Source organism: Populus nigra, chromosome 17, assembly GCF_951802175.1.
Source record: "Populus nigra chromosome 17, ddPopNigr1.1, whole genome shotgun sequence".
In the NCBI taxonomy this organism is placed as follows: Eukaryota; Viridiplantae; Streptophyta; class Magnoliopsida; order Malpighiales; family Salicaceae; genus Populus; species Populus nigra.
In genome coordinates this window covers 3,723,592-3,749,152 of record NC_084868.1, presented here as the reverse complement: position 1 = coordinate 3,749,152, position 25,561 = coordinate 3,723,592, and the positions used below count along the sequence as shown (strand labels likewise).

Genomic DNA, 25,561 nt, shown 5'->3' with positions numbered 1-25,561 from the left:
ATAAAAAGAGCATATATAAGTGTCATACACAATGTCCTAAACTAAACCATGTATGATTTTCTATAAGAAACAAAACAAGTAAGATACATGGACTTGTCTGTCTCCTTGTGCTCTGTCGGTGCGTGCACGTAATGTTGAGGTGAAAGCATATACAAGTCATTCAAGATTTAGGAAAACTGTTTGGAATATTTCCATGCATGCTATCGTCAGATTTTGTCTTCTCTACTTCGTGCCATGAAGTTATAGCGATTCCGATCTGGCTATCTCTTTTAAAGAGAGACATGCTGCCCGCATAGCATGGGCATGGCATGACAAAGTGAGCATATCCCGCATTGATTTTAAATCTATAGAGAAATTGTTTAATGTTATCCATATCATCCAATCCAATTCATCTAATACAGAACATGTAAACAATATAATAATAAACTCATACTTATTAGTGCTTCCTTGTCTTCCGATGTCAATGGTGGCATGCACCAAGAGCCGGATAGTTACTTATTAAAAAATCTATTTGGATCATGTTACAAATTTTAGAATTATTAGCGAGTTATATAATTATTAACTTTAAGATCTTGAGAAATTAGTTAATATGGGTATAAACTGATCTGAACATCATCTACTGTTAACAAAAAAAAAAAACTCCTTGGCTACAAGTGTTTTGCATGCACCGCCTGGTGGAAAGTTAGGACGGCATGCTAGCTTGCAATTTTTCCAAATTATCGGAATTTACTTAGTTGAAAAGGTGAGCAGCTCGAAAAAGAGATCGATTTCACATTATTCTTATCCAATTTTCAGGCACGGATGTGCCTTACTTTCATAACAATTCTCTTGCATTCTGATTACTTTGTTTAAAAAGTGTCAAAAGAAACATAGTCAATAACGAAAAGATCTTATTCTAAGATACTTGTCTAAGCAGAACATATATGCAACTTTTTATTATTATTACTAGAAAAGCACTTGTGGGTTTCCATTGCTATCTACAACAATTGATCCTCAGCGGTTTAAAACTTATTGCACCAAGTCTCATCAATTCTGAAATGGACAAGAGCCATTGTTTTTCGGAAATAGTTCTATGCCAAATACTCATGATCCATCCAAAAATAGGGTTTGAGACGCGCGCGCGCGCGCACAACATCAACCTCGTACCTTTGTATACCAACCCTTTTGGCAATTTCCAAGTGGAGAAATACTAGATGAAAAACAATATCCATTCACTACATTGATTAACGTGGGAGGGTGGAGAAAGGATCATTACAAGGGGTGTGAACTAGTGGGAACCTGCAGTCAAAATTTCTGTTCCTTAGGGTCAAATTTTGAATTAAAATCTTGTTGGTTGCTTGCGCTAGTCAAAAAGATAAACGAAAAATGACATTTTATGTACACATCCTTTCGGCAGAAAAGTTGAAGAATATTGGCCAAGTTATTTTTGATTATTTGTGCTTTTACACTAGGGAACAACAAAATTCCGGTGCTTTCGCACGGGGGAACAGCTAAAAAGTTTTTCATTTCCCCTCTTTTTTCTATATTTCTTCGCCAATTCCACTCCCGAATTGAGATCCACTTAGAAATCATGAGGCCACGCGCCATCAATGAATGAATCACACGACAAGGTCACTGAGATGAATAAGCGGTAAAAAAAACGAGTATACGTATAGAATTCCTTTTCAATTGGAAAAACTATTTTTTGCTCCGAGAGATTCATCAATGCTTCATTTTCTCGGTCTGCCGTATTTAGAAATAGTTTCGATGTTAAAGAGTTTATAGAATCAAATGAAAATTTCACCACTTTCCTGTTCTTTTTTTTTTCTTTCATATTTTACTATATTTTAAAAAACATGAAAACAATATATTATATATTTATTATGAACATAAATTATTGTACTAAAAACTACATTATAGATACAAAAAAAATAGACGCCATTATAGTGTCAAGGAAGACGTTGTCTTTTCTATGTTTAGTCAAAAATTGATGTTGGGTCTAGTTACACAGCTAGATATTAGAAAATTGAGTTAATAAAAAAATAAAAAAAATCAATAAATATTGTGCATTTACTGTGGATATAGACTCGTTGCACTTTGAACTACATTATAGATATAGAGTGTTTACACTATGTACGACACTGTAGCGCCCTCGGAGGTGTTGTCTTTTCTGTGATTAGTCAAAAATTATTGTTGGATCTTGCTGGGTAGCCGAACCCAATAGCATTGGGTCTGACTTGACTGTTAAACCCAAAAGCATTGAGTCAGGTTATGCAGTTAGACCCAAGGAAATTGGGTCAATAAAAAAAATAAAAAAATCAATTAATATTTTTTCTTTAATTCAAATTACTATGTTTTGATGTTTTTGTATTATTTTGATGTGATGATATAAAAAATTAATTTAAAAAAATAAAAAAAATATTATCTCAATATATTTTTTTAAATAATATTTTAAAAAATAATCATTACGTAATAATATAATAACTAGCATATGGGTCTGCGCTCCGTAACGGGTCAATAATAATTTTTTTCAAACGTAAAAATACTCGAGTTTGGTTAAAAGCACGAAATGTATTTGTATCATCACCATCTTTAAATAAAATATTTTCTATAGTAGCACCATGAATTGCACATAGCAGAGGAGCGCCCAATACACTGACAACAAATTTATTTCCCTTTAATTTTTTCCTCTTAATATATTTTCAATGTTTTTCCTCTTTATTTTTTTTCTTTTCTCTAATTGATTTTTTTTCATATTGTAAAGAGGAAATAAATTGATGTGACTTTTTTTTATATTGTACAAAAGTTGGGTGATGATAATTTTTTTTCATTTCAGGTTGAGTTGAATTTTCTTATTAAAATATGTTTGTTTTTGTGTTTCAAAAATAATATTAAAAAAATTTGAAATTTTTTTATTTTTTTCTTTACATCAAATTAATATTTTTTGATGTTATTATATTATTTTGATGTGATGATATAAAAAATAAAAAAATATTATCTCAATATATTTTTTTAAAAAATAATATTGTGGACATCGACTCATTACACTGTGGATCACACTGTAGATATAGAGTGTTTGCGCTTTGAACGACATAGCACCTGGGATGCGTTGTCTTTTCTATATATTAGTCAATATGTGTTGTTAGGTCTAGCTCCCCATGTGACCAGTTAGTTTTTATGTCTAGCTTGTAGAGGTAGGCCAAAGCCTAAACCGAATAGCTTGTTGTTTAGTGTTTTTTAATGGTATTATCATTTCCCCTCTAATTTTTAAAACATTTTATGTTTGAAAGACTTGATAGGTAAATGAAATAAAACACTCATTGTGTTACTGTAACTTATGATCTTGAGTTATACGTCTCTTTTTTATATATTTTTTTAATGCTTTGTTTGCACTTTCACATATGATTTAATTTTGTTTGGCTTATGTGACCTCTTTGTTTTTTGTTAGGAGGTCACCAGGAGGAAAATAAAAGATTTTTCATAGAGTTTTTAGTCGTCATAAGTTGTTTTAACATTTGAATTAGAAGGAAAGGATACCCAGAAATAGAGAATGTTTTTACATAAAGTGGAGAGCCAGACTATGAAAGTTGGGTCATCGTAAGGATTGTGCAAATGATATTGGAGAATCAATAAAGAAACTGCCATGATGAATATTTAGATGAATGTTTAGGGAATCACTGTGTGGAGACATGAAGATTTAGTTAGAAGTGTGAAGATTTTTCATGGAAATTTTGTTTGGAGACATAAATATGAGTAATATCATTGGAAAAAATATATGGATAGTATTTGGAGAGATAACATTGCTTTTTTCATTAAAAAATTCAAAAGATTTTCTTATGCAAGTAAAGATATAATTTCTAAAAACTATCTAATCTCGAGGAATGTATTATAGGATACGCCAACCTTTTTTCTCTTTTTGTTTAGGCTACATTTCCTTCTTTACAAACTATTAGATGTAACTCTTGGTGATCAATTTTCTATCTTTTTTTAGAGCATAATAGTCCTTTGTATCATAGTTGTTGTTGTGATGAGTAAGATAAAATTTATTGGGTTTTCAAGTGTTGGGAATGCTTTTCATGGGAGAAGGGTATTACATAAATTCTTTTTCTTCAATGAAAATTAATATCTAAGTGCGTGTGATGGTTAAAGGTGGTGCATTTATAAGTTCAAGAAATGTCAGTCAATCACAAGTGAATCTCTTTGTACTCTTTTTGGATACCCTAGAACTACCAGGAGATTGATGAAGTTCGAGAGATTCTATTCTTGAAATCGAGAATGTCCTTGTCTGATCACACTTGTTTTTTTCTATTTAAAAGCAGTTTTTCATTGCTTATTTCACTTTAAAAAAAGTTCGATCGAGAAGAGCGTATAGTTGTTTCCACAAAGAATAATTGTAGACCTTACTAATTAGAGCTTTAGTGAAAATAGAATTGAGAAGACTTTCCATGTTGAGCATTTCATTGTCAAACCTTTAGAGATATGCTTTTATCTTCTTGTTATGTGATGGTGAAGAGCTTAGTTGTGCTTTTTTTAGTTAGTATCTTTGTACTAAAATGAGAGGTTAGTTTAGCATAGAGATCATTAAAGTCAGGGATGGAGCCAAGTTTTAGGCTATGATACTTTATTCAAGTAGATCCATGGAATATTGTTGGAAAGTTTATGCACATATTATTACTATTTAGTGTTGCTAGTTCCAGGTTGTTTCATATTTTTTATAAGTATTCTATTGGGTTTGCAAATCCATCATAGTTATTTCAGTTCATCTTCGTAGACATGTAATTTTTAGAGAGACATGCATGTAGTAACCAATGAAAAATTAGAGAATATCCCACTTGGTATGAGAGGTGTTCATTCTTAGGATCTCATACAATTCTGATCTCTTTTAACGTCGAGATCTTTTTCAATAAGAAGTACATGAGTAAGATTTGAAGGGAGATCGGTGGCGGTAACTACTAATAGAAACTAGGACTTGTTGAGGCTCTACTTTTTATATTTAGAGTTCATATTTGGAGCATCCAATTTGAGAACATTTTTCCTAGTAGGAGTGGCTTTTTTAAAGGGTTAAAGTACAGATGTTCTAATACCTATTTATTTACTACCTTATTCCTTCAAGGAATTAGAGTTGTCTACATGTACTTATGATACATAAAGTGGAGCTACTTAGAGTACATGTTCCTTCAAGAATTGTTTTTAGAAATGGAGTGAGATGACAAGTCATCTTCTTTGGCAAATGATGCATCGTCTTTCGTTCATTTGCAACAACCTGAAGTGGTCAAAAAAGTCAGGATTTCAACTTATTAGGCTAAAAAACTTGGCATTAATAAACTAATTTATGGTCTTAAACGTTGAAAAAAAATCGATCCTAAAATGCAAAATCAACCTAAATCCAAAAATTTTCCCAAGTTTTGATATACCTTTTCAAGCAAGATAAATATCAAAAAAAATATCTCAATGAAACTTCTCTCATTGAAATAAACCCATTGACACCAAAAAAAGCCTTTTATGGTCAGAATACACTCAACAATAATTTTCTTTCTCCTTTATTATTTCTCAATGATTCTTTCTCTCCTCTTTTAAACTAGGAATTGAGGTGGGAACAAAATAAAGTCTTAGACTAAATGTTTGATCCCTAAGACTGAAAAGGAATTTTAACAAAAACTCAAGGCAAATTTTAGCAAAAAAATAGAGGAACTCGGGGGTATTTTTGTTATTTTACTGTTATTAAAAATATTGAATATACAAAAATACCTCCAGTCAAATCTATAATGACTAATATGCCATGAGAAAATATAAAAACACTCATGGCTCCATGGCAAGTCCTTTTTTTTTAAGGTCATAGACATCACTTTACTATTGTAATGAATAATGAATTATCTTTATAGCTATAGGAAACTGTCTTCCTTTTTAATTGTTTTTTTATTAGTTTCGTTGTTGTTGTTGTTATTATTATTATTATTATCATCATCACCAACACCATAACTATAACTATTATTATTATTATTATTATTACCACCACTATCACCACTACTATCATTATCATCATCATAATCACCACAACCACCATTATTATTATTATTATTAGTATTATTAGTACTAGTAGTAGTAATAGTATTATTATTATTATTATTATTATTATTATTATTATTGAAATAATGAAAAAAATAAACTTGATTTGAAAGTTATTACAACCACCACCACCACCACCACCATTATTATTATTATTATTATTATAACCAACCATTCAACTATATCCGATTTTTTTTTTCTTGATATTCACATGCACTACATGGATTCTATTTGTGAATACCTACACCAGATATTGTTTTAGGACTATTTCTATTATATTCATTTTACCTTCTAATATATTCCTACTATATTTAATTAATAGACTACAACTACTACATTTAGATTTATATAATACATTATATATATATATATATATATTTTATTTTTTATTTCATTTTATTTTAATATAATTAAAATTTATATTAATTTAGAATTTATTATTCTAAATTAGAATTCAGAATGATAATTTAGAAAGATTTATTATTATTATTACTACTACTACTACTACTACTACTACTATTAACATCACTACTGCTACTACTACTATTATCGTGTCTTCTTCATGGAAAATATTTTTTTACCATTCAACTATATCCATGTTTTTTTTTGTATTGATATTGACATGTACTCCCTTAATTTTATTTGTGAATAGCTACACCAAATATTCTTTTAGGACCATTCCTATTATATTCTTATTACCTATCTAATATATTTCAACTACATTTAATTAATAGACTACATCCAAGACATTTAATATATATATATATATATATATATATATATATAATATTTTTATATTTATATTTTTTAATTCATTTTATTTTAATAAAATTCAAATTTATATTCATTTAGAATTAATTATTCTAAATTAAAATTTAGAAAGATTTACTATTACTATTACTATTACTATTATATAAAAAAACATAAACTTTATTTGAAAGATAAAATTAGAGACCATAAAAACTTTGATAAAAAAAAGAAAAAAAAAGAAATCAAAATAAAATGGGCCAAATTGAAATTAGTATTATTCTTATTAAAAATTAAAATTTAAAAACTTGATATTAAACAAATCTATAATGACTAATGCACCATATGAAAAAGATAAAAAAAACCCCTAGTTTAATGGCAAATAATTTTTCTTGTGAATGATAAAAAAATCATTACACTTTAGTGTTGAATAAAAAATGTAAAGAGGGATATGAGGTTTTTGTCTTCTATTTTAGTTGTTTTGTTATAGTTTGATTTTAATGAAAGTTTTTTCTAAAGTCACCTAGACTAGGCGTGAGGTTTTTTTTTTTGGAGTTGTTATGTCGGTGGTGAGCTTATTTAATTGAAAATTAAAAATTCATAAATTGATTATTTATGCCTAATGTGTTAATTATTGTTAATTTATGTATCATGTTTAAATTTTTGTTTTTATTGTATTTTGGATTTCATGTTAAATTAAAAAGGGGAACTAAATATAAGGAGTTTTTTTAATTTTTAACGAATATGAAAAAAAAAACTAAAAGGGGAAGGGAAGTTAATGTAACGCAAAAGGCATTTTATTATTTATTAGAATAATGAAAATGATGAAATTGCTCTGGACTAAAAAAAAAACTTTGAACTAGACATTGAGGGCAACATTGCATTTTGATTGTGACACAATTATCTTTTACAAATTATGTGAGAATAGATTATTTATTTAGTTTTTTATTAAACAATAAAATTACTAATTTAATCACAAAATAAAATAATACAATGCCTACTACTGAGGGTTATTTTTATCTTTGTGGTTTTTTAAGAATAGTTCAATTACTTTTATGCCTTTAAAGAAAGAAAAAAAAACCAATATAACTCTCCCACAATGGTTTTTTATTATTTTTTATTGATTTTGTTATAAAAATAAAGGTTACTTAGGAGCGTTATTGTAATTGATATATATATTAAATATCATTAAAAAAATCTTTTGGTGTGTGCATGTGGACGACCCCCGTGTCGTTCAAGCGGCGCGTACAGGGTCGTCCGGCTTGGATGGTATTGACGCCCTCAATTTGATGAGATGACACGTGCTCAAAATGCTTATTTAGTTTGACGCTAATGATTGTTTTTTTCTCTCTTCGCCTTAAATTTTATGTCAACATCCTGCAATTTATTTTTTCTTTATATTTGATCTTTATCATTTTAACTATTATTTTTTTATTTTTGGATTATTTATAAAATTACAAATATTTTTTAATTTCACCATTTACTATTTTTTAATCTATGAATAATCTAACAAATTAAAAATGCTTTTAAATTTCACCCTTGTGATTTTTTAATCTTTCAAATTTGGTCTCCATTCTTTTGATTGCTATTAGTTTTGTTTGTGATTATTTTTTAAATTGTTTTTCAGTTATGATTTTATCCTTATTGGGTTTTTTTTTCTATTAAATTTTATACTCATTCTTTTTGTTGCTATTTTTTTGCTTTTGCAAATTGTTTTTATTAACATTCTTTCACAATTTCATTCTTCAAAATTAAATTGGTTAGGAATAAAACTTCTTGATTGAATCCGAATCTAAGATTTCATGGTTTTCAAGTTATAGATATTAGATCAGGTTTAGAATTACAAATATTTTTTAATTTCACCATTTACTATTTTTTAATCTATGAATAATCTAACAAATTAAAAATGTTTTTAAATTTCACCCTTATGATTTTTTAATCTTTCAAATTTGATCCCCATTCTTTTGATTGTTATTAGTTTTGTTTAGGATTATTTTTTAAATTGTTTTTCAGTTACGATTTTATCCTTCTTGGGTTTTTTTTTCTATCAAATTTTATTCCCATTCTTTTTGTTGCTATCTTCTTTGCTTTTACAAGTTGTTTTTTATTAACATTCTTCCACAATTTCATTCTTCGAAATTAAATTGGTTAGGAATTAAACTTCTTGATTGAACTCAGGTCTAAGATTTCATGGTTTTCGAGTTGTAGAGATTAGATCAGGTTTACAATGTATGCTCATGTCTGCTTGTTTTTGCCCCTTCTTTCAAACTGATATTTTTTTATTTTTATCCTTTGTTTTTTGAGATTTGCTTTGTTATTTTTTATGGTTTGTCTTCTATAGGATTAGCTCCGGGTTCATGAATAGAATCATCGGGTTTAAAGGTTAACACGAATTCACTTTGTTTTGTTTGTTCCTTTTAAATTGATTTATTTCAATTTCATCTTTTGAACTTTTTTTTCTAAGAGATTATTTTAATTTTATATCCTTGGTTAGCTTGTGAGTTCACTCGGTTTAATAGAGATTTTTAAAATTATTTTTTTATATAGTTTCACCTTTTAATATTGTGTTGTTTGATATAACGAATGAAATCAAGTCTACTTTTTTTTACTTATTTTTCTTGTTTTATTTTTTTTTGCTAATTTATTTATTTATATTATTACTTTAATCAATAACTCGGGTATTATTATATTGACTCAAATGTTTTTCAATCTTGCTCTCGGCAGAGGGCCAGCAACAAATCTAGTAATTTGCTATTTGCCTGAGCAACATTAAAAAACGTAGCAATCATCATCCATTTGTTTTCTTACTATTAGATCTTGACTGTAAAAGTATGATCGGAACACTTTTCATGCATTCGATAATAAATTCCGTCCTGATTAGAGGTTAATCGGGCCTTTCTCATTCGAATGAATCCATTCATATAAAATTAATTTTCCTGTTATCTGGCTAATTAATAAATCAGATTTAATCACAACATCGCCATTATCATGAACTCATTTAAGGTTTATGTGACAAGGTGACATGACGTAGTTAAAACTCCATCTTATCTCCAGTATACTTTTAAAAAATATTTAATTAATCATATTCTAAAAGCATTATTTTAAAACTTTGATTAAAAAAATTTATAATAAATATTTTTTTTTTCAAATCACAATCACTAAACCATCATAATACTTAATAGTGGTGATTTTGTAGTAAATTAACCTGTATTTTAAAGGAATTTTTTTAAAAAAATTAGTACAATAAATTAAAAGTTTTGACATAATAACATAATTTGAAAAAGATTTGGTCAAAAACATACTTTTACGTTGTTGCGTTTCAGAACAGTAATATTGAAATACGTCTTGTTTTTTAAACACGACAACTACCAACTAGTCAGCCGGTTGTATATAGTTATATAACCAGTCGATTTTTTTACACAAAATCATAATTTTATGAATTTTTTCTTTCAAATATGCTTTACGATTTAAAATATACATATTTGTCCAACTTGTTGGCTAAAAAAAGACTTCAATTAAAATCTTAAAAAATTATTATTCACACATTAGTTCTCACAAGTGATTCTGAGCAATTAAATGTGAGTTTATCATAACTAGATAAGAATATGCAATAAACAAATTACTCAGATAGCCTAACAGATGTATTTATGTACCAATAAGATAAGTTTAGACCCATGAGGAGGTCTGGTTGTACTAGACCAGAATGATGACTCAAAATAACAATAATTTTTTATTCAACTGTTGGATCATGCTTAAAAATTTACTGGAGTTTCAAGATGTCGTTTTCAAGTAGCCATGAAATCGTTACTCCAACAGACGAATCTTTAGAACTTAAAAATCTCACTCCGGAATCCTAATTTTGATAATTATACAATTTTTATTATGATTTAGTTGACCAATTTAATAAATCAATCTATTAATTAAGTCTGAATTTAAATAGATATTGGACCATATATTAATTAAAGTTTTATTACGCTCACATCCCAAAGTGTGTTTCTCGCCAAATTTTTTTACTTGTGTATTATTTCAGCATTTATTTACATTTTACAAGCTAATTGCCCAATTGGTGCATTTTACAATAGTGAAATTTATTTTACTATTGTAGCGTGTACTCACGTGAAAAACCAGGAAAACATATCGTTATGCGCTCAGTCGACAGTGTCCAAAGCCAGAAGAACACAGGGCATTTTTCGTAAAATAATGCCTCATTAAAAGAAGAAAAACTTGAACTGATCAAACCGAAACAGCAGCAAAACCAGAACTCAAATAGCAAAAAACAGCCAGTCTTGTCCAAAGGGTAAAACGATCTTTCACCATGGTAGGATAAAGGTAAAAGCTTAACCATTGCCTTGGACTCTGTAATGTTTATCCCAATTTCAAAGACCCATCATCCTCTACGAGGGGAGATCCTTCTGCGCCAAGCTTGATCCTAACACAAGCCTTGTCTGCAGAAAAAGGATGTGTGCCGTGCATGGCGTCCTCCTCCTAGTCGCCGATCAGAGACCTTAGGGTTTCAGAAACAAAACAAGGCTACTTTTGTAACTTTCACTACCCCACCTCTGTAAATACGTGGATAAACGAAGGGCAACCAAGTCCAAAGAATCTTGATTGGGATCAATAGCTTACTGGCAAAGCATCCTGGCCTGCCAAGTGGACCGCAAAGAAGGACAAATGTCTGTCACGCTGACAAGCGAATGAAAGTTTCATGAGGAGCCACTGCTTCCCACGTCGTGCAAAGCGGTTGAGATTTGTTACACCACCCCTACATCCATTAACCCACCCCACCACCAATCACAGTTCACACCTCCTCGAAAATTAAGCAAGAGCATTTTGGGTAAACAATATTTCTCTCCTTGTACACTTCTATCCTTCTTATTTTTTTAATTTTACTAATCTTACTTTCCACGGCATATAGAGACATCTTTTCATGTTTTTGTTTTGTTTTTCTTCCTTTCTTCTCTTTATTTTTAAGATATAAATAGCCAAAAGATAATTTAAAATTAAAAAATGTTACATGATTTTTAAGAGTGTGGTTGCGGGTGCTCCTCAAAATACTTTTTTATTCAGAAAAACATCAAAATAATATATTTTTAAAAAAATATTTTTGATATTAGTACATCAAAATAATTTGAAAACATAAAAAAATATTAATTTAAAAAAAATATTTTTTTTAAAATACTTTTGAAACTCAAAAATAAACAAACTCGTAAATTATTTAATGATCAGCTAAATAGTGATGTTGAGAAAGTTTAAAATAACTGGGTGTTAGTATGATAGCGGTTGTTTTTTAAAGTATTTTTTCCTTAAAAATACATTAAAATAATATATTTTTTTAAAAAATTATTTTTAATACCAGTACATCAAAATAATATAAAAACATTAAAAAATATGAACTTAAAATAAAAAAACTAAATTTAATTTTTTAAAATATATATTTAAAATGCAAAATCAAACAAAGAGGTTTTAAGGGAGGGGAAGTGAACATCCATGAGGATGCAAGGACAAGAATGAAGTTTGCTAGAAGAATTTCTAAAGAAAAACCCTGGCCTGTCACATGCATGCCAAATGCCTCTCGGCTCTTACATGGACCCCACTCACTACCTCTGCCCTCTAATACCTTACCTGGCTGCAACTCTGTACGGGCCCCACCTCTTTGACCCTGGTAGTAGGAGTACTGGAGAAGTGTAGAGCCCGCGCGTGGTCCCCGCTTTACTACTTTGCGATATGGATTTAATCATTTGTTCTCTCACAACATCTCTTTACCCTTCTCTTCTCTTTACTGCTTTCGGGCTCTACAAGTACAGATTGCTGCGACCGCTCTTCTCCTCTTTCGCCATCTCTTTTAATTCTCCCAAGTGAAGTTGAAAGATACGAGATTTTTGTGTTACAAGAAGGGCCCAGAGAGGCCAGGGTTTACATTTGATTAAGCACAAGCACAGGTCTCTCCTCTCCTCTCCTCTTAAAGCCCCCTCTGTTCTCTTCCCTAACCTTGCAAATCCAGCGAACTCCAACTGGGCTAGTTATCATTAAAGCTTGAGAAAGCAGCAAAGAAAAACTCCCGATACTTCAAAAGCACCAACACTCACCAATTCCCACTTCCACTGATATTTTTGTTTTGTTATCGAGGTGCTACTTTTTCTGTATTTTAAATATGGCAGAGAGTTTGGATAACGGTGAGTTTTGGCTGCCTCCTCAGTTTCTCTTAGACGACGATACTGTACTTATGGAAAATAATACTGCTAATAACTTGAAGAACTGGAGTACCAAGGACGTCTTTGGCTACTCTGAAACTGAGTATGGCAAATCTTCGGTCCCATACGAGATTCCTAATGGATTTGGTTCCTTTGGGTTTTCTTCGGATCTCAGTTCACCTGTTGAGTCTGTGGTTGGCTCTACTGAGACAGAGAGTGACGAAGAAGATTACCTGGCTGGGTTAACTCGCCAAATGGCTCACTCCACCCTTGAAAATGATTTCAAGAAAAACGACTTTCCTTGCGGCACCGAAAAGACTAAGGTATTGCTTCCTTTATATTTCTTTTTAAAGTAGGACAACCTACTCTGGTTTTTGTGATTATGTTTTTTGGGGCTAATATTCTGGTCTTGGATTTTTTGCCTGATTTGCAGGGTTGGGTTTTGTCTGGATCGCCTCAATCAACGCTATGTGCAGTTGGAAGCAGCTGTGGTTGTAGACAAGGGTCTAGCCGTGGAAGCCCGAATGGGTCTTCACCTCCAGCAACTTGGGATCTGCTGTACGAGGCTGCAGGGGAAGTAGAGAGGATGAAAATGAACAACGAAGAAGGATGTTGCTTTAACAGTCAAAGTAGAGGACTATCAGGTCCACCAAGAAAACCCCCTCCAATCTCTATTCCGTCGAAAAATCCCATCTCCGACGTTAGTCTCTACCAACAGCAGCAGTCTCTTGCTTACCAGAAGTTGCAGGCATCTCAAGTAACATGCCAAACAGTGCCTTATAGTACTTTCACTTATTTCTTTTTAAAGATAGAAGAGAGGCTCCTACTTTTGCTGATTACTAATTGAGGCCTGTGCTCTGTTTGTTTTTATTCAAATTTCAGCAACTGAGACGACAAGTGATGCAGCAGCAGCAGCAGCAGCAGCAGCAGCAGCAGCGTGTTTGGGGAGGGCAAAACAACATTTTGGGGACTGGAGTATTGTTTCCTCAAAAGCCGCATCAGACTCAGCCAGTGGTCCAAAACAGAGGGAGGAATATTACTAGTGTTGGTAGAGGACCATTGGGTTTGTCTGCATCTGCTTGGCCGCCTCTACAAAACATAACACAGCAACAGCAACAGCAACATCTCCAACAGCAGAACAACAATCATGGTGGTTCGGGCATGCGGGCTGTTTTCCTTGGTAATCCTGGAGGGAAAAGAGAAAGTGCTGGTACTGGGGTTTTCTTACCTCGTCAAATCGTTACCCGAACTGAATCTCGCAAGAAGCAAGGTCTGCTTTCCCTCTCCTTTGCCTTCTGTTTCATTTAACTCTGATTAAAAACTTTGGACCCCGGTGTCATTTATTCATATTTTCTTTTAACCCTATTTATTCTGGAATATGTTTAGGTTAATACTAATTTTGGTTCTTGTGACTGATATTATGACAGGGTGTCCCACTGTTTTGCTTCCAGCGAAAGTGGTGCTGGCTCTCAACTTGAATTTGGAAGGAATGGGTGCTCAGGCCCAGTTCCAGCCTCGTTTTAATGGAAGTTTCACAACTGACAGTGGTAAATATTGTCTGCCTCCACATTTTGATGTAATTATTAAGTATTTCTTTCTTATTACAGGATTAACCAGACTAATTTTTTGTTTTGTTTGTTTTTATATGGTGTGTGAAGATACAGCTGCTGCAAGGCCTCGCAGCAATAACATTCTCTCTCATCAGAAACATCTCAATGGCAGGCCACAACCAGTAATGAGCAACGAAGTCAGCTTACCCTCGGAATGGACTTATTGACCCACCATTTCTTCTGGGTGTTTCACAACTAGTGTTGGTTTTTGTTTTTAGTTAGGAAGCCTAAATGAAACTTGGAAGGTTAGAAGAAAAAAGAAAAGAAATTTGGATGATGATGTTAGAAGGTCACTCTAGGAAAGATAGTGAAAGGAGAAGGAAAAAAGGAAAAGAAATTGATTCGATGTTATGGTTGATGAAAGAAAGATGTGAAGACATGTTTTTTGGGGTAGAACTAGGAGAAATAATTTAATTTTCTATTTTCAGGAAGTCAGCAGCAGCAGCTTTTTGTTCGTGTTGTATGGCTCAAGGGACGAGAAAGTGGACTGGGGATGCTATATTTTGTTGTTTTTCTTGGGGGGGATGGGCGGAACCATGTTCTGCAGCGGAAAACACTACACCATCTTCTCTTTCGATGAACATGGTATATCAACAAATGTTTGTTAGTCCTTCTCTGTAAAAGCTCTTTTCAGCCTGCCCTGTCCACCCACTCCAAAGCCATTGATGAAGTGATAAAAGAATATATTTTTTCTCAAGTTGCTCTCTCTCTCTCTCTCTCCCTCTCTCTCCCTCTCTCTGTGGCTGGCTTGCTTCTTCTTCCAGATAGCAATTGCCTTGTTGTTGGTGATGAAGTTTTTAATTGTGTGCGCCTGTGTCAGCTGTTTTTGTTTTCGAATATAATAGTAATTAGAGCAGTATTCGTTTATTATCTACTTTTTAATGCCTTCTGTTTTCCCGGAGGAATGGCTGCCCACACGGCGCCGAACATGCTTTAATGAGGAAACTAATCACAGCTGTACTTCCAGTTTCCAATCTTCTTAAAAGGTTCTTTCTTTCTCCTAGGTCCGGTCGTGTTCGCAATTAACCTTAAAATCTTTTGGAGCGTGCTTGTGAATCATAAAAACATGGGAAAAAATTATTTTTGATATTAATATATTAAAAAATTATTATGTTTAATATTAGGATATCAAGACTATAAATATAAAAAATATAATTTTAATGTTTTTTCATTTAAAATAAAATGCAGTTTCCAACATGAAAACAAACAAGGTTTTGTCTAATTAATTTTTTAAAGTTGTAAGTTATAAAAAAAGATAAATATATTTTTTTTTATTTTTCAAATTATTTTAATATATTTTTAAATCAAAAATATTTTTAAAAACAAGCTCTATCGTCATCCACCCGGTAAATGTAAATGGTCTCGTGAGCCAACATTGACAAAACAAATAAATGCAGTTTATCAATATCTGTAAAAAAGTCAAATGTAAGTAAATATGATTTTTTCTCAAGACTGAAGGATAGGGAGTAAATGAGCGAGGAGGCGTTGCTTCGAAATGAAGTATCTTCTCCAAGTAGTAAACTAGACTAGCCAGTACTCAGTAGTCCCTACTGCAACTAGCCGACTTGAGCTGTAAATAGAAGTGGGCCATCGCGTGTATGTTTCGCTTTTACACGTGTCAAACACATCTTCTTTTCGTATCTCAATTTTTTCACGCTGGAGGCCTGATTTTTTTCTCTGATTTGCCGCTGGGAAGTAGACTATGAACAGAAGCTAAAGCATGCCGGGTTGCTTTCACCGGATGGCCATCAAGCACCATACGTTGCCGCCGAAGTGGTGTGTGTACGAGGCTTTAGCCACGTCGTCGGCCGTGCACTTTTGATTCACGTGGAGCGCACTACTTTTGTCTTGTGCTGTGGGGTTGCCTTTTTCTTGCTGCGTCGGTTGATGTGTCCTTTGCGATGGTCGTGCATGTTGTGCTTATTTCGTGTGTTTATGCTTTGACTAGGTCAAGTTCATGTGCCCGTGCAGCCCCCGTATTATTCACAGTTTTTTTTTTTTTTCAATTCTAAGTATAGCTGTAATTATGTTTTAAAATATTTTTTTTATATTAATATATTAAAATGATTTGAAAATATTAAAAATATATTAATTTAAAATAAAAAATAAACTTTTTTTTATTTTTTAAAAAATATTTTTAAAATATAAAAACAAACAATACCGATCACCTTCATCCAGTTTTTTATTCAGGCTGAGATGACTTAGGTTTAGAGAATTAAAATTATTGTTAATTCTCACCTTTTAGTTTGAGCTAATTTTAAAATAATTTTAGTTTTGACATAAGAAAATCGATCTTAGTTATTTTTTATTATAAAATGAAGAAAGAAAGAAATACTTAATTTTAAATGCAAGTTTTAGAAATAAAAAAATTAGAGAGAAATTATTGAAGCTCCAAATTAACGAAACTATAAAACACACACAGACATAAAACATTGCAACAGTGAAATTGTGTTTGTCCTTGGAAGAAAAATTAAGAGGCCTCGAGGTTGGGGTATTAGATATTAAAGGATTGTCAAAGGATATACGTATCTTTTCAGCTTTTCAAAGCACTAAAACGATTAAATTATCTCCTAAAATAAAAAAAATAAAAAAGAAAATAGAAGTATTTATCAAGGGTGTTTCTAACTTTCTGTTTTTTTTTAAATAAAAAAACATTTTTGCTCTTGAATTCAAGAAAAAATAAGTCATTCATACAAGTTTTCATTTTCATTTCATAATGATTTTTTCATTAATTCCACGTTAACAAAAGGTATTTTAATCCTTTTATTTTGAATAATTAATATCAATATTCAAAATGCTACTAGTGCATGCTCTTTATGCGTTAGCGCACAAAGAGCGTCATGTTTTTTAAATGACATGTGCGACTTTTTTAAGTGGCCAAACTTGCCATTTTGTTATGTTGATGGAAACACCTTCGTATCGTCTTTCTTCTAATGTAGCGTGTGTTGGTGACAAGACGGGGTAGTTTATCACCGGTGAATTTTTTTTTCTTCTCTCCTCCCTAAAAGTACAGGTTAGTTCTCTTTGTTTATGGTATTTTGATTTAATCCTTATTCTTTTGATTTCTAGTTTTTGTTCTTGATCATTTTATAAAAGTTTTATTTGATTTTTTTTTGTTAAAGTTTTTAGTCTTTTCAATTTAACCTTTCAATTTATTTTTTATTTTGATTTTCACCCACAATCTTTTATATATATTAGATCATTTTGTGTAATTAAATTTTTCTTTTCTTATTTCATCATTCAATGTTTGATTTGATGGAGATTGTTCTTCTTGGTTTTTTTATGATGCTTTTGATTTAATGACTCAAGTTATGAGTTTGAAAAGTTAACGCGAGTTGATATTTTTTTGGCTTATTTGTTTTTTGGTTTCATTGTTTAGCATGGATTAAAAAAAAAAACATATTGACTTTGTGGTTTTATTTAATTTTTTTTTCTATTGTGTTATCCTAATTTCATGATCTAGACAATGAGTTTTGTCGATTAACTCATGTTGGCTCGCTTCTTATTACCCTAGTTACATATCCATCACACTAACTTGGACCAATTTTTTTATTATCTAATTAAAATAAAATCAACTTATTAACCTTAATCAGGATTGTAATCTTAATAGTTTGTTTTCTCTTTTTCTTTTGAACACACTTGCGACACCTAGACTATTTTTTCCTCTTTTTTATTCTAATTTTGGTTTTTATTTTAATTGATATACTTTTTTAATATTTTTTTAATTTATTTTTCAATTAATATCCTTCCTCTATGACTATTAATACGTCTTTACATAGATGAACTTTATTTTTAAAATAAAAAATAATTATTTTTAGATAATATTTCTAATATGTGAAGCCTTACAAGATTTTTTTCCTGTTTATTTAATTCAATTAATTTTATGTGTGTATCTATTTCTATTATCATTTGATTGAATAAAAATTCGATTCTAGTAAACAAATTCAGTAAACACAACAAATAAATTTCTCTTGTTGCGAAATCAAATATCTTGATTTACATTCATTTTTTAGTTTTTTCAATTTCATTTTGAGTTATTGTTAATAGCTTTTTATTATTATTATTTACATAAATAATTATTGATTTATTTAATTAGATGTATTTTACACTTGTGATTTTCTTATGTAAAACAATGTGCTGGAAAAACTTGTGTATCTAATTATTTTTTAAGAAAAATATATAACCCGCGATAAAACAAGAGTCAAATAGCTAGGTAGTATTCATTTCAAGTTAAATAGTTACTATGGAATAGACAATAGAACGAGTGAATTGAATTTTTATACACACATAAAGAAATGAGATGATAATTTTCAAAACAGTGGCTGATCACACAAACTCTAGATTTAACTGGATCATTGGCTAGCTTTATGTCACGGGTTAGAGTAAAAATTTTATCAAATACCAAAAAATATATATAGATATTTCTAACATGTTTTCTATAAAAAAAATTATCCATGAATTCAAAATTAATTGTATATTGGATGATATGTTTTTTCTAATACTACGACGATGAAAACATGTTGGATTTACCTTATTCAACCTAGGTTGACTTGCAAAACTAGTAGAGATAATCTAAAAAAAATAAAAAACTCAATCTTTAATTAACTCAATGTTGAAGGAAAAAATTAATAAAAAACAACATTCAATTAAAATAAAACAATTGAACTCGAGTCAATTAACCAAACTTGCAACACTGGTCATGCATGTCATCAGATTCAACAAAAGAATTTATCCCGAAGATTATTTTTCATTTAACTATATGACATTAACATGCATGATAATTTTCTTGTAAAAATATTTTTTAAAAAGAAAAAAAAATACTATGATAGACGTGTGGGATTGACATATAAAAGGTAGATTATTGATAATAAATAGTGAAATTATATTTTTTTTAGTTTTAAGTAAAATTAAAAAAATAGATCATCGATAACAAAGAGTAAAATTTTAACAACTCTAACTTTTAAAACACAATTCAACATATTCAAAGTTATATATAAACATTAAACTAGAGAATGTATTTTGTTTTTAATTTTTTATCAAAATTTCAACATAATTTCCCCTAAATCTTAACATTCTCAAGTATTGACATAATTAATCAATTTTACAAATCACAATTCAACCATCTTGGATTGTTGCTATATTCAACATAATGGAGAATAGACTATATCTATTCTTTTAACTTTTATTTCACATTCCACGTGATAATTGCAACACATTTATCTCATTATATAATAAACATGGTATAAATAAATAATAAATTAAATTTCATGCATCCCTATTAAAAATGTAAAGGCATGAGATTATAAAATAATATTACAAACATAATTAAAGAAATTAAGTTAATGCATGCAGTTTTAATATTTGATTTATTTACATATCAAAAGATATTTTCAAGATTATATTACATAAAAAGTTTATGTTATCCTAATTAAAACATTAATAGCTACCAAAAACAACAACAAAAATAGCATACTGCACAATTCAAACTTGTGAAGATCCTGATTTTAAATTAATTTATAGTATAAGAAACACTACCTAACAATTAATATAACATAATGGAACATTTGTTTTTATTAAATTACAACATTGTTAACCAACACTTAAATAAATTCATCAATCCAATTATATCTCAGCTAAACAATACCATTAATTTCACTAGTCTCATTCAAATCTACTAGCTCAAACAGATTATCTCGGTTATCAATCATATTGATGCTTCTAATTCATTTCATAGCAGTTAAGTCAAATAAGATTCCTGGTCTTCAGTTATATTGACATCTCTAGCACCATTCACGATAACTAGTCAATTTTAATCCCAGTTATCATATAAATTGATACCTCTAGCATTTCTCAGGGTAATTAGTCAATTACAATTTCGATCATCAGATATACTAATACCTCTAGCACCCTTTAGGGTAATTAATCAATTTCAAATACTTTTTTCTTGCTCATGTCACAATTAATATATATGCACAACACAGTTAAAAAATTTACAATTACTTAACATTAAGAGCTTTAAACATAATACACGTTATAGTTCTTTGTTGTAGCCTCTTATATATAACTAGAATCCAAACATCATACACAATTTAAACACCATTGGAATCTCATTCCAATTTTTTTTTCTTTGTAATCAAGCTTCTAAACCAATGCCAATAAAGTTATAAAATTTTCTTTTACATATATTCCTTCTCATCCATATTAGTTTATTTAAATAAGAAATCAAATAAAAATCAACTCTTCCCTATTTGCTAGATTTGGTGGCATATGGCCTATAATGATTCTATATTTTTCCATTCAAATTTTCCTTTAATTTTTACTTTTCTCACACCTTAGATACTCATATTAATACATTCAAGCATGAATTACACACCAATTAAAATAACTAAATTCACTTTTTTCAAAATGTCTTAGGACAAACCTTTCATGAAAGAAATTATGGATTTTTATTTCACTTTTTTCATATGATTCAACTCTTATACATACTTCACTTTAAATAGTAATAGCCAAATTATGCTTCTAAAAAGGAAGTATGGATTTTATTCAAATCTTGACAATTGATACATTATCCACTCACCACTAATTTTTCATATAAATAAACATAATTCTAACCAAATTTCATAATAATTTGATCAAACAAGTTCAAACCCCTTACCCATACCCTAGGCTGAAACTTTCTAATAAGAAAAGGGTATGTTCTTTTTCTTAGATCTTGAAATTAATTCATTACCCATTCATTAAATCCTTCCTTCAAGATAATTTATCATGAATAATATGTCAGCTGATCCAACTAATTCAAGTTCTCCCTTATCTAGTATAGCCGAATTCTTTCCTCCATTAGAACATCTTTTTCTTTAATTTTCTTTCAATTGCAACATAACCCATTCTTAATTCATGACTAACAACATTATTTGAACATAAAAACAACAATCCATACACATATCACACAATTCACAACTTATATAATGAAATTGAAATGACTCACTTACCAACTCATAACAAAACCTTAATCAATCAAAGCAAAAATATTTTATGACATCCAAATAGCAGTAAAACAAGGATGATTTAACAAGGATTCCCTTTGTTCTTCCTCACCTGCACTACTTCTTTCAAGATTGAAAACCTTAGTTTTAGAAATTTTTAATCCTCCCTGAAAGCTTGAAACTCCTCTCTAAATCTTTAAAAAGTTCTCTAAATACTTTAATCTTCCTCTCTTGAATGTTTTAATGCAAGAAAAGTCAAGAAGAATCAATTGTTGCCTTCTTCCCTTCTCTATGTATCAACAATTCTTGGCTTCATAAGAAGCCAAGAAAGTTATTTATATGTCATGTATAATTCATATTTCCAACTTTATCATTGTACTTTAATTCAAGATTTTTTTTGTTTTATTGGTATCTTGTCTTAGCTCACTTTTAAAACTTGCCTTACAATGAAGTTTTAATTCATAAAACTTCATTTTTAATTATTTAATACATACTTTGTTTTTATTTTTATTTTTTTTCTATTTTATCACCGGGTTAAATTTTCAATACTTTACTAACACCATAATATTTTAACTGGGGGTTTATAAAAATTGGATTTAAAAAACCAATTAAGGGAAACAATTTTATTAAATAATAAAAAAAATAACGACTTGAACGTTGCGACTTAACTTATCAAATCCATAATTCGAGTTATAGACTAAAACAAGCTTAATAATTTTTTTTAAAAAAATTTATATTTAACCTAAATATAAAAGAAATTTTTTTTTAAAAAAAAGACAAACAACACGTCGCCTGCTGAGGTAGTTAACATGTCGCTTGCTAGCCCAAATTTCAGCCACCACCACAGTGGCTAAAAAATCATTGTTTTGGGGTTTCCCCTTAAAAACCTAATATGTAAGTCATCTTAACCTAAAATTGCCTTACCAACACCCTTAGAACATTTAGAAACCAATTCATAAACCCAAAAAACCCAAAAAACCCAAAAAACGATCCAAAAACATGAAATTAAAATAGGTTGGATCTGTTTTCCTTGATTTAGATCTTTTTTAGGTAATGTTGAGGCTCTAAATAATCACCATCAAGCTCATCTCATCGCATGGAACATATAGACACAAATAACAACTATTTTGGTGGTAAAACATTATGTGAATGATGACTTTCTCTCTCAACATCTGAACTCAGTGATATCTTTCTCTCCTTTCCTGAACTAGGGATTGAGAAATAATAAAAATAAATCTTTTTATACCAAAATTGGATTGCAATAAATTCTAAGGATCGAATGAGTATAATATGAAAAATTAAAGGACTAAATTGAACTTTTCATGCCAACTTTGAATGCACCACCCATTTTGGGTGCCTTTTCCAAATTGGTCCCACTTTTAATTTTTTCCTCGGCCAACAAAAAGAAAGCAATTGGCCATCAATTTTTCAATCGAAGTACTTAATCACCAAAAAAGAATTTGGATACCAAAATAAAATAAAAAATCATTACTCCCATCTACAGTGGATTATGAGAGAGTGTATAGTAATTTTACCTCACAACTTAGTTTTTTATAACTAGTCTCGATGGTATGGGTTTGACTAAAAAGTTAATTTTAACATAATAAAATGAATATGTGAGTGTTCTCAATTTTTTTCTTTAAACTAAGAAACTTATCAAATGTGAATTGAAAACATGACGTGTGTTTGATGAAACTAATTGATAACCATATGTTCCAAATTAAACCATGTTTGAATTGACTTTTGATCAATTAAACTTAGCGGGTCCAAACATGTCTCGGTTGTTTTGTTCAAATCATGATTAAACAAAAAAGAATCAAGTCATTGTTTTATTTTTTTAAAATGAGACGCCATAGTTTTTTTATCGATAGGGTTTAACACCAAACCTGTCATATGAGTCATGGGCTCGGTTGGGTTTAATAACTTTATTTTTTAGAATCAAGTTTTTTTATCTAATTATACAATAAGAAAAATAAATACAGAAAGGAAAGTGTTCAAATAAAATTTAAGAAAGAAAATCATGAAGAGTTACAGAAAGGAAAGAGCACTTATGAAATATTAGAAAATATTTTGTAATCCTAAAAAACAAAGTAAAGATTGAATTAAGATTCATTAAATAATATCTATAATACATTTTTAATTAATTTATTTAAATGAAGTTCAATTAAAAAATTTCAAGGCATGGATTGAATAAAACAAATATATATTTCAAGATGACATCATTTCATTATTTTTTAAAAATATTGAGACAATGATGTTTTGGCTTGAAATGGGTTAGCCTAGCTAACCCATAAAACTTGTGACTCGAATTATGAATTTGTTAGGGTTTAATAATATTTTTAGAATCCACCTTTTATTTATTTATACAATACTAAAAAAGGCAATTAGATGATGTATCGTCTTGAAGCCAAATATTTTACCATAGTAAAGGTGGTTAGAATATCAAAAACTGGTTCTTTTTGAACCTTATAAATAATATTTTAATCTATTTTAATCTAAAAACACCTAATAAATGTTCTTATAAGGTAAAAAAACTAATATTTGAACTCAAAACACCTCTAAATTACTTTAAAAAACTAAATTAAATAAGAAAAAAAATTTTCTTTGTTAATCCCAATCTATGTTTTTTGGCAAGATAAATTATAAAAAAAAATAATAAAACTTTTTTCGTCAAATGAAACCCTTTAACACCAATAACAACTTTTACAAAGGCTTGAAATTGATCAACCAACTACTTTCTCTCTTCTTCACTATAAGTTTTTATGTTGTAATCTTAATTTTTTTTTTATATATTTCAATCCTTAAATGTTGATAAAAAAAGATAAAGCTATTAAAAAAGGATGAAAGAGAAAGTTTTGGATTAACGACATTTCAATCACAAAAAACTAATCTTAATATTAATGAGTTTATCTTGTAGATATGAGTTTAATGGTGAGGGTTTTATCCTTCAACCATATTGGAGAAGGTTGATCGAGGTTTATAAGTTATTTTTGGATTCAGTTTGGTTTGATCGAGGTTTTTTAGAGTTGAAAATTGGATTATTGAGGTTTTTATAATATTTTAAGGTGTTTTCAAGTAAAAAAAAACTATATATTTTTTTATATATAAAAAAAAAGAATGAAATGAATACTTCAATTCAAGAAATACATTTTTTCATCTAGAAGTTAAATCCTTCAAACACAAGTGGATATTTATTTCAAATACAAAATTAAATAAAAAACAGCTTCGAACCTCGAGCAATTTGTCTACTAGCAAGAAATTGTATGGCATTACGTCTTCAAGTATATTCCATCAAACCTCGAGCAATTAATTTAATGTCGACTAGACAAATTGCTGCACGAACATGGTTACATGTGAACGGCAAAAGGGTCTCTACGCCTTTCCTCGTGTAGAAAAGCGCCTAAATTCAGCGGTTGCTCAACCAACCAGCACCCACCCAACCAGCAATTTGTCTTATTACTGTGGAAACGTCCAGCCATGATGACAGAAGCCAGGCAAAACGATGGCGACAATAATCCTGATTTATTATTGCAAAGGCAATGTTGACCTTCCACAATGTCAGGTCTCCTTCGAGCACCGCTTTGATTCCTAGCATAGAACATGGCGATTTGCGTGTGAACTTGAAAACGTTAGTGGCACGCAGATGGCTTTGGGAGAGAAAAATTGCTATATTAATTGAGTTGGTTTCTTTTTAAGGCGGCCTGATGTTGATTAGGCCACTAATTACTGTGTTTTGTGCCTATGTTTTGTACTCTAATAGAGAGGGGCTGATTTGTTAATTTCCTTCCATGTTCTTTGGCAGAGGGTTACCTGCTGGAACAGGCAAATGATTGGTCATCTAATCTCCCCCTTGAGACCCATATTTTATGTTCTAAAGTGCACTTGAGTTGACGCTACAAGATGCTGCATCTACTTTGCTAGGTGAATACTGAGCAGATATCACTTGATCATCAGATCATTTTTTATTTTTTAACTTAGAAAAATA

The 25,561-nt window shown here is 30.0% G+C and overlaps 1 protein-coding gene across 1 annotated transcript; it reads left to right on the top strand.

The window, feature by feature from the left end:
* Positions 1 to 12,551: 12,551 nt before the first annotated feature.
* On the top strand, positions 12,552 to 15,290 carry LOC133677568 (uncharacterized). Its single transcript, XM_062099647.1, has 5 exons — positions 12,552 to 13,306; positions 13,417 to 13,740; positions 13,866 to 14,253; positions 14,411 to 14,530; positions 14,642 to 15,290. The coding sequence occupies exons 1-5, from the start codon at positions 12,944 to 12,946 to the stop codon at positions 14,758 to 14,760; spliced, it is 1,314 nt and encodes a 437-aa protein (XP_061955631.1). The 5' UTR covers positions 12,552 to 12,943; the 3' UTR covers positions 14,761 to 15,290.
* The last annotated feature ends 10,271 nt before the right edge of the window (positions 15,291 to 25,561 follow it).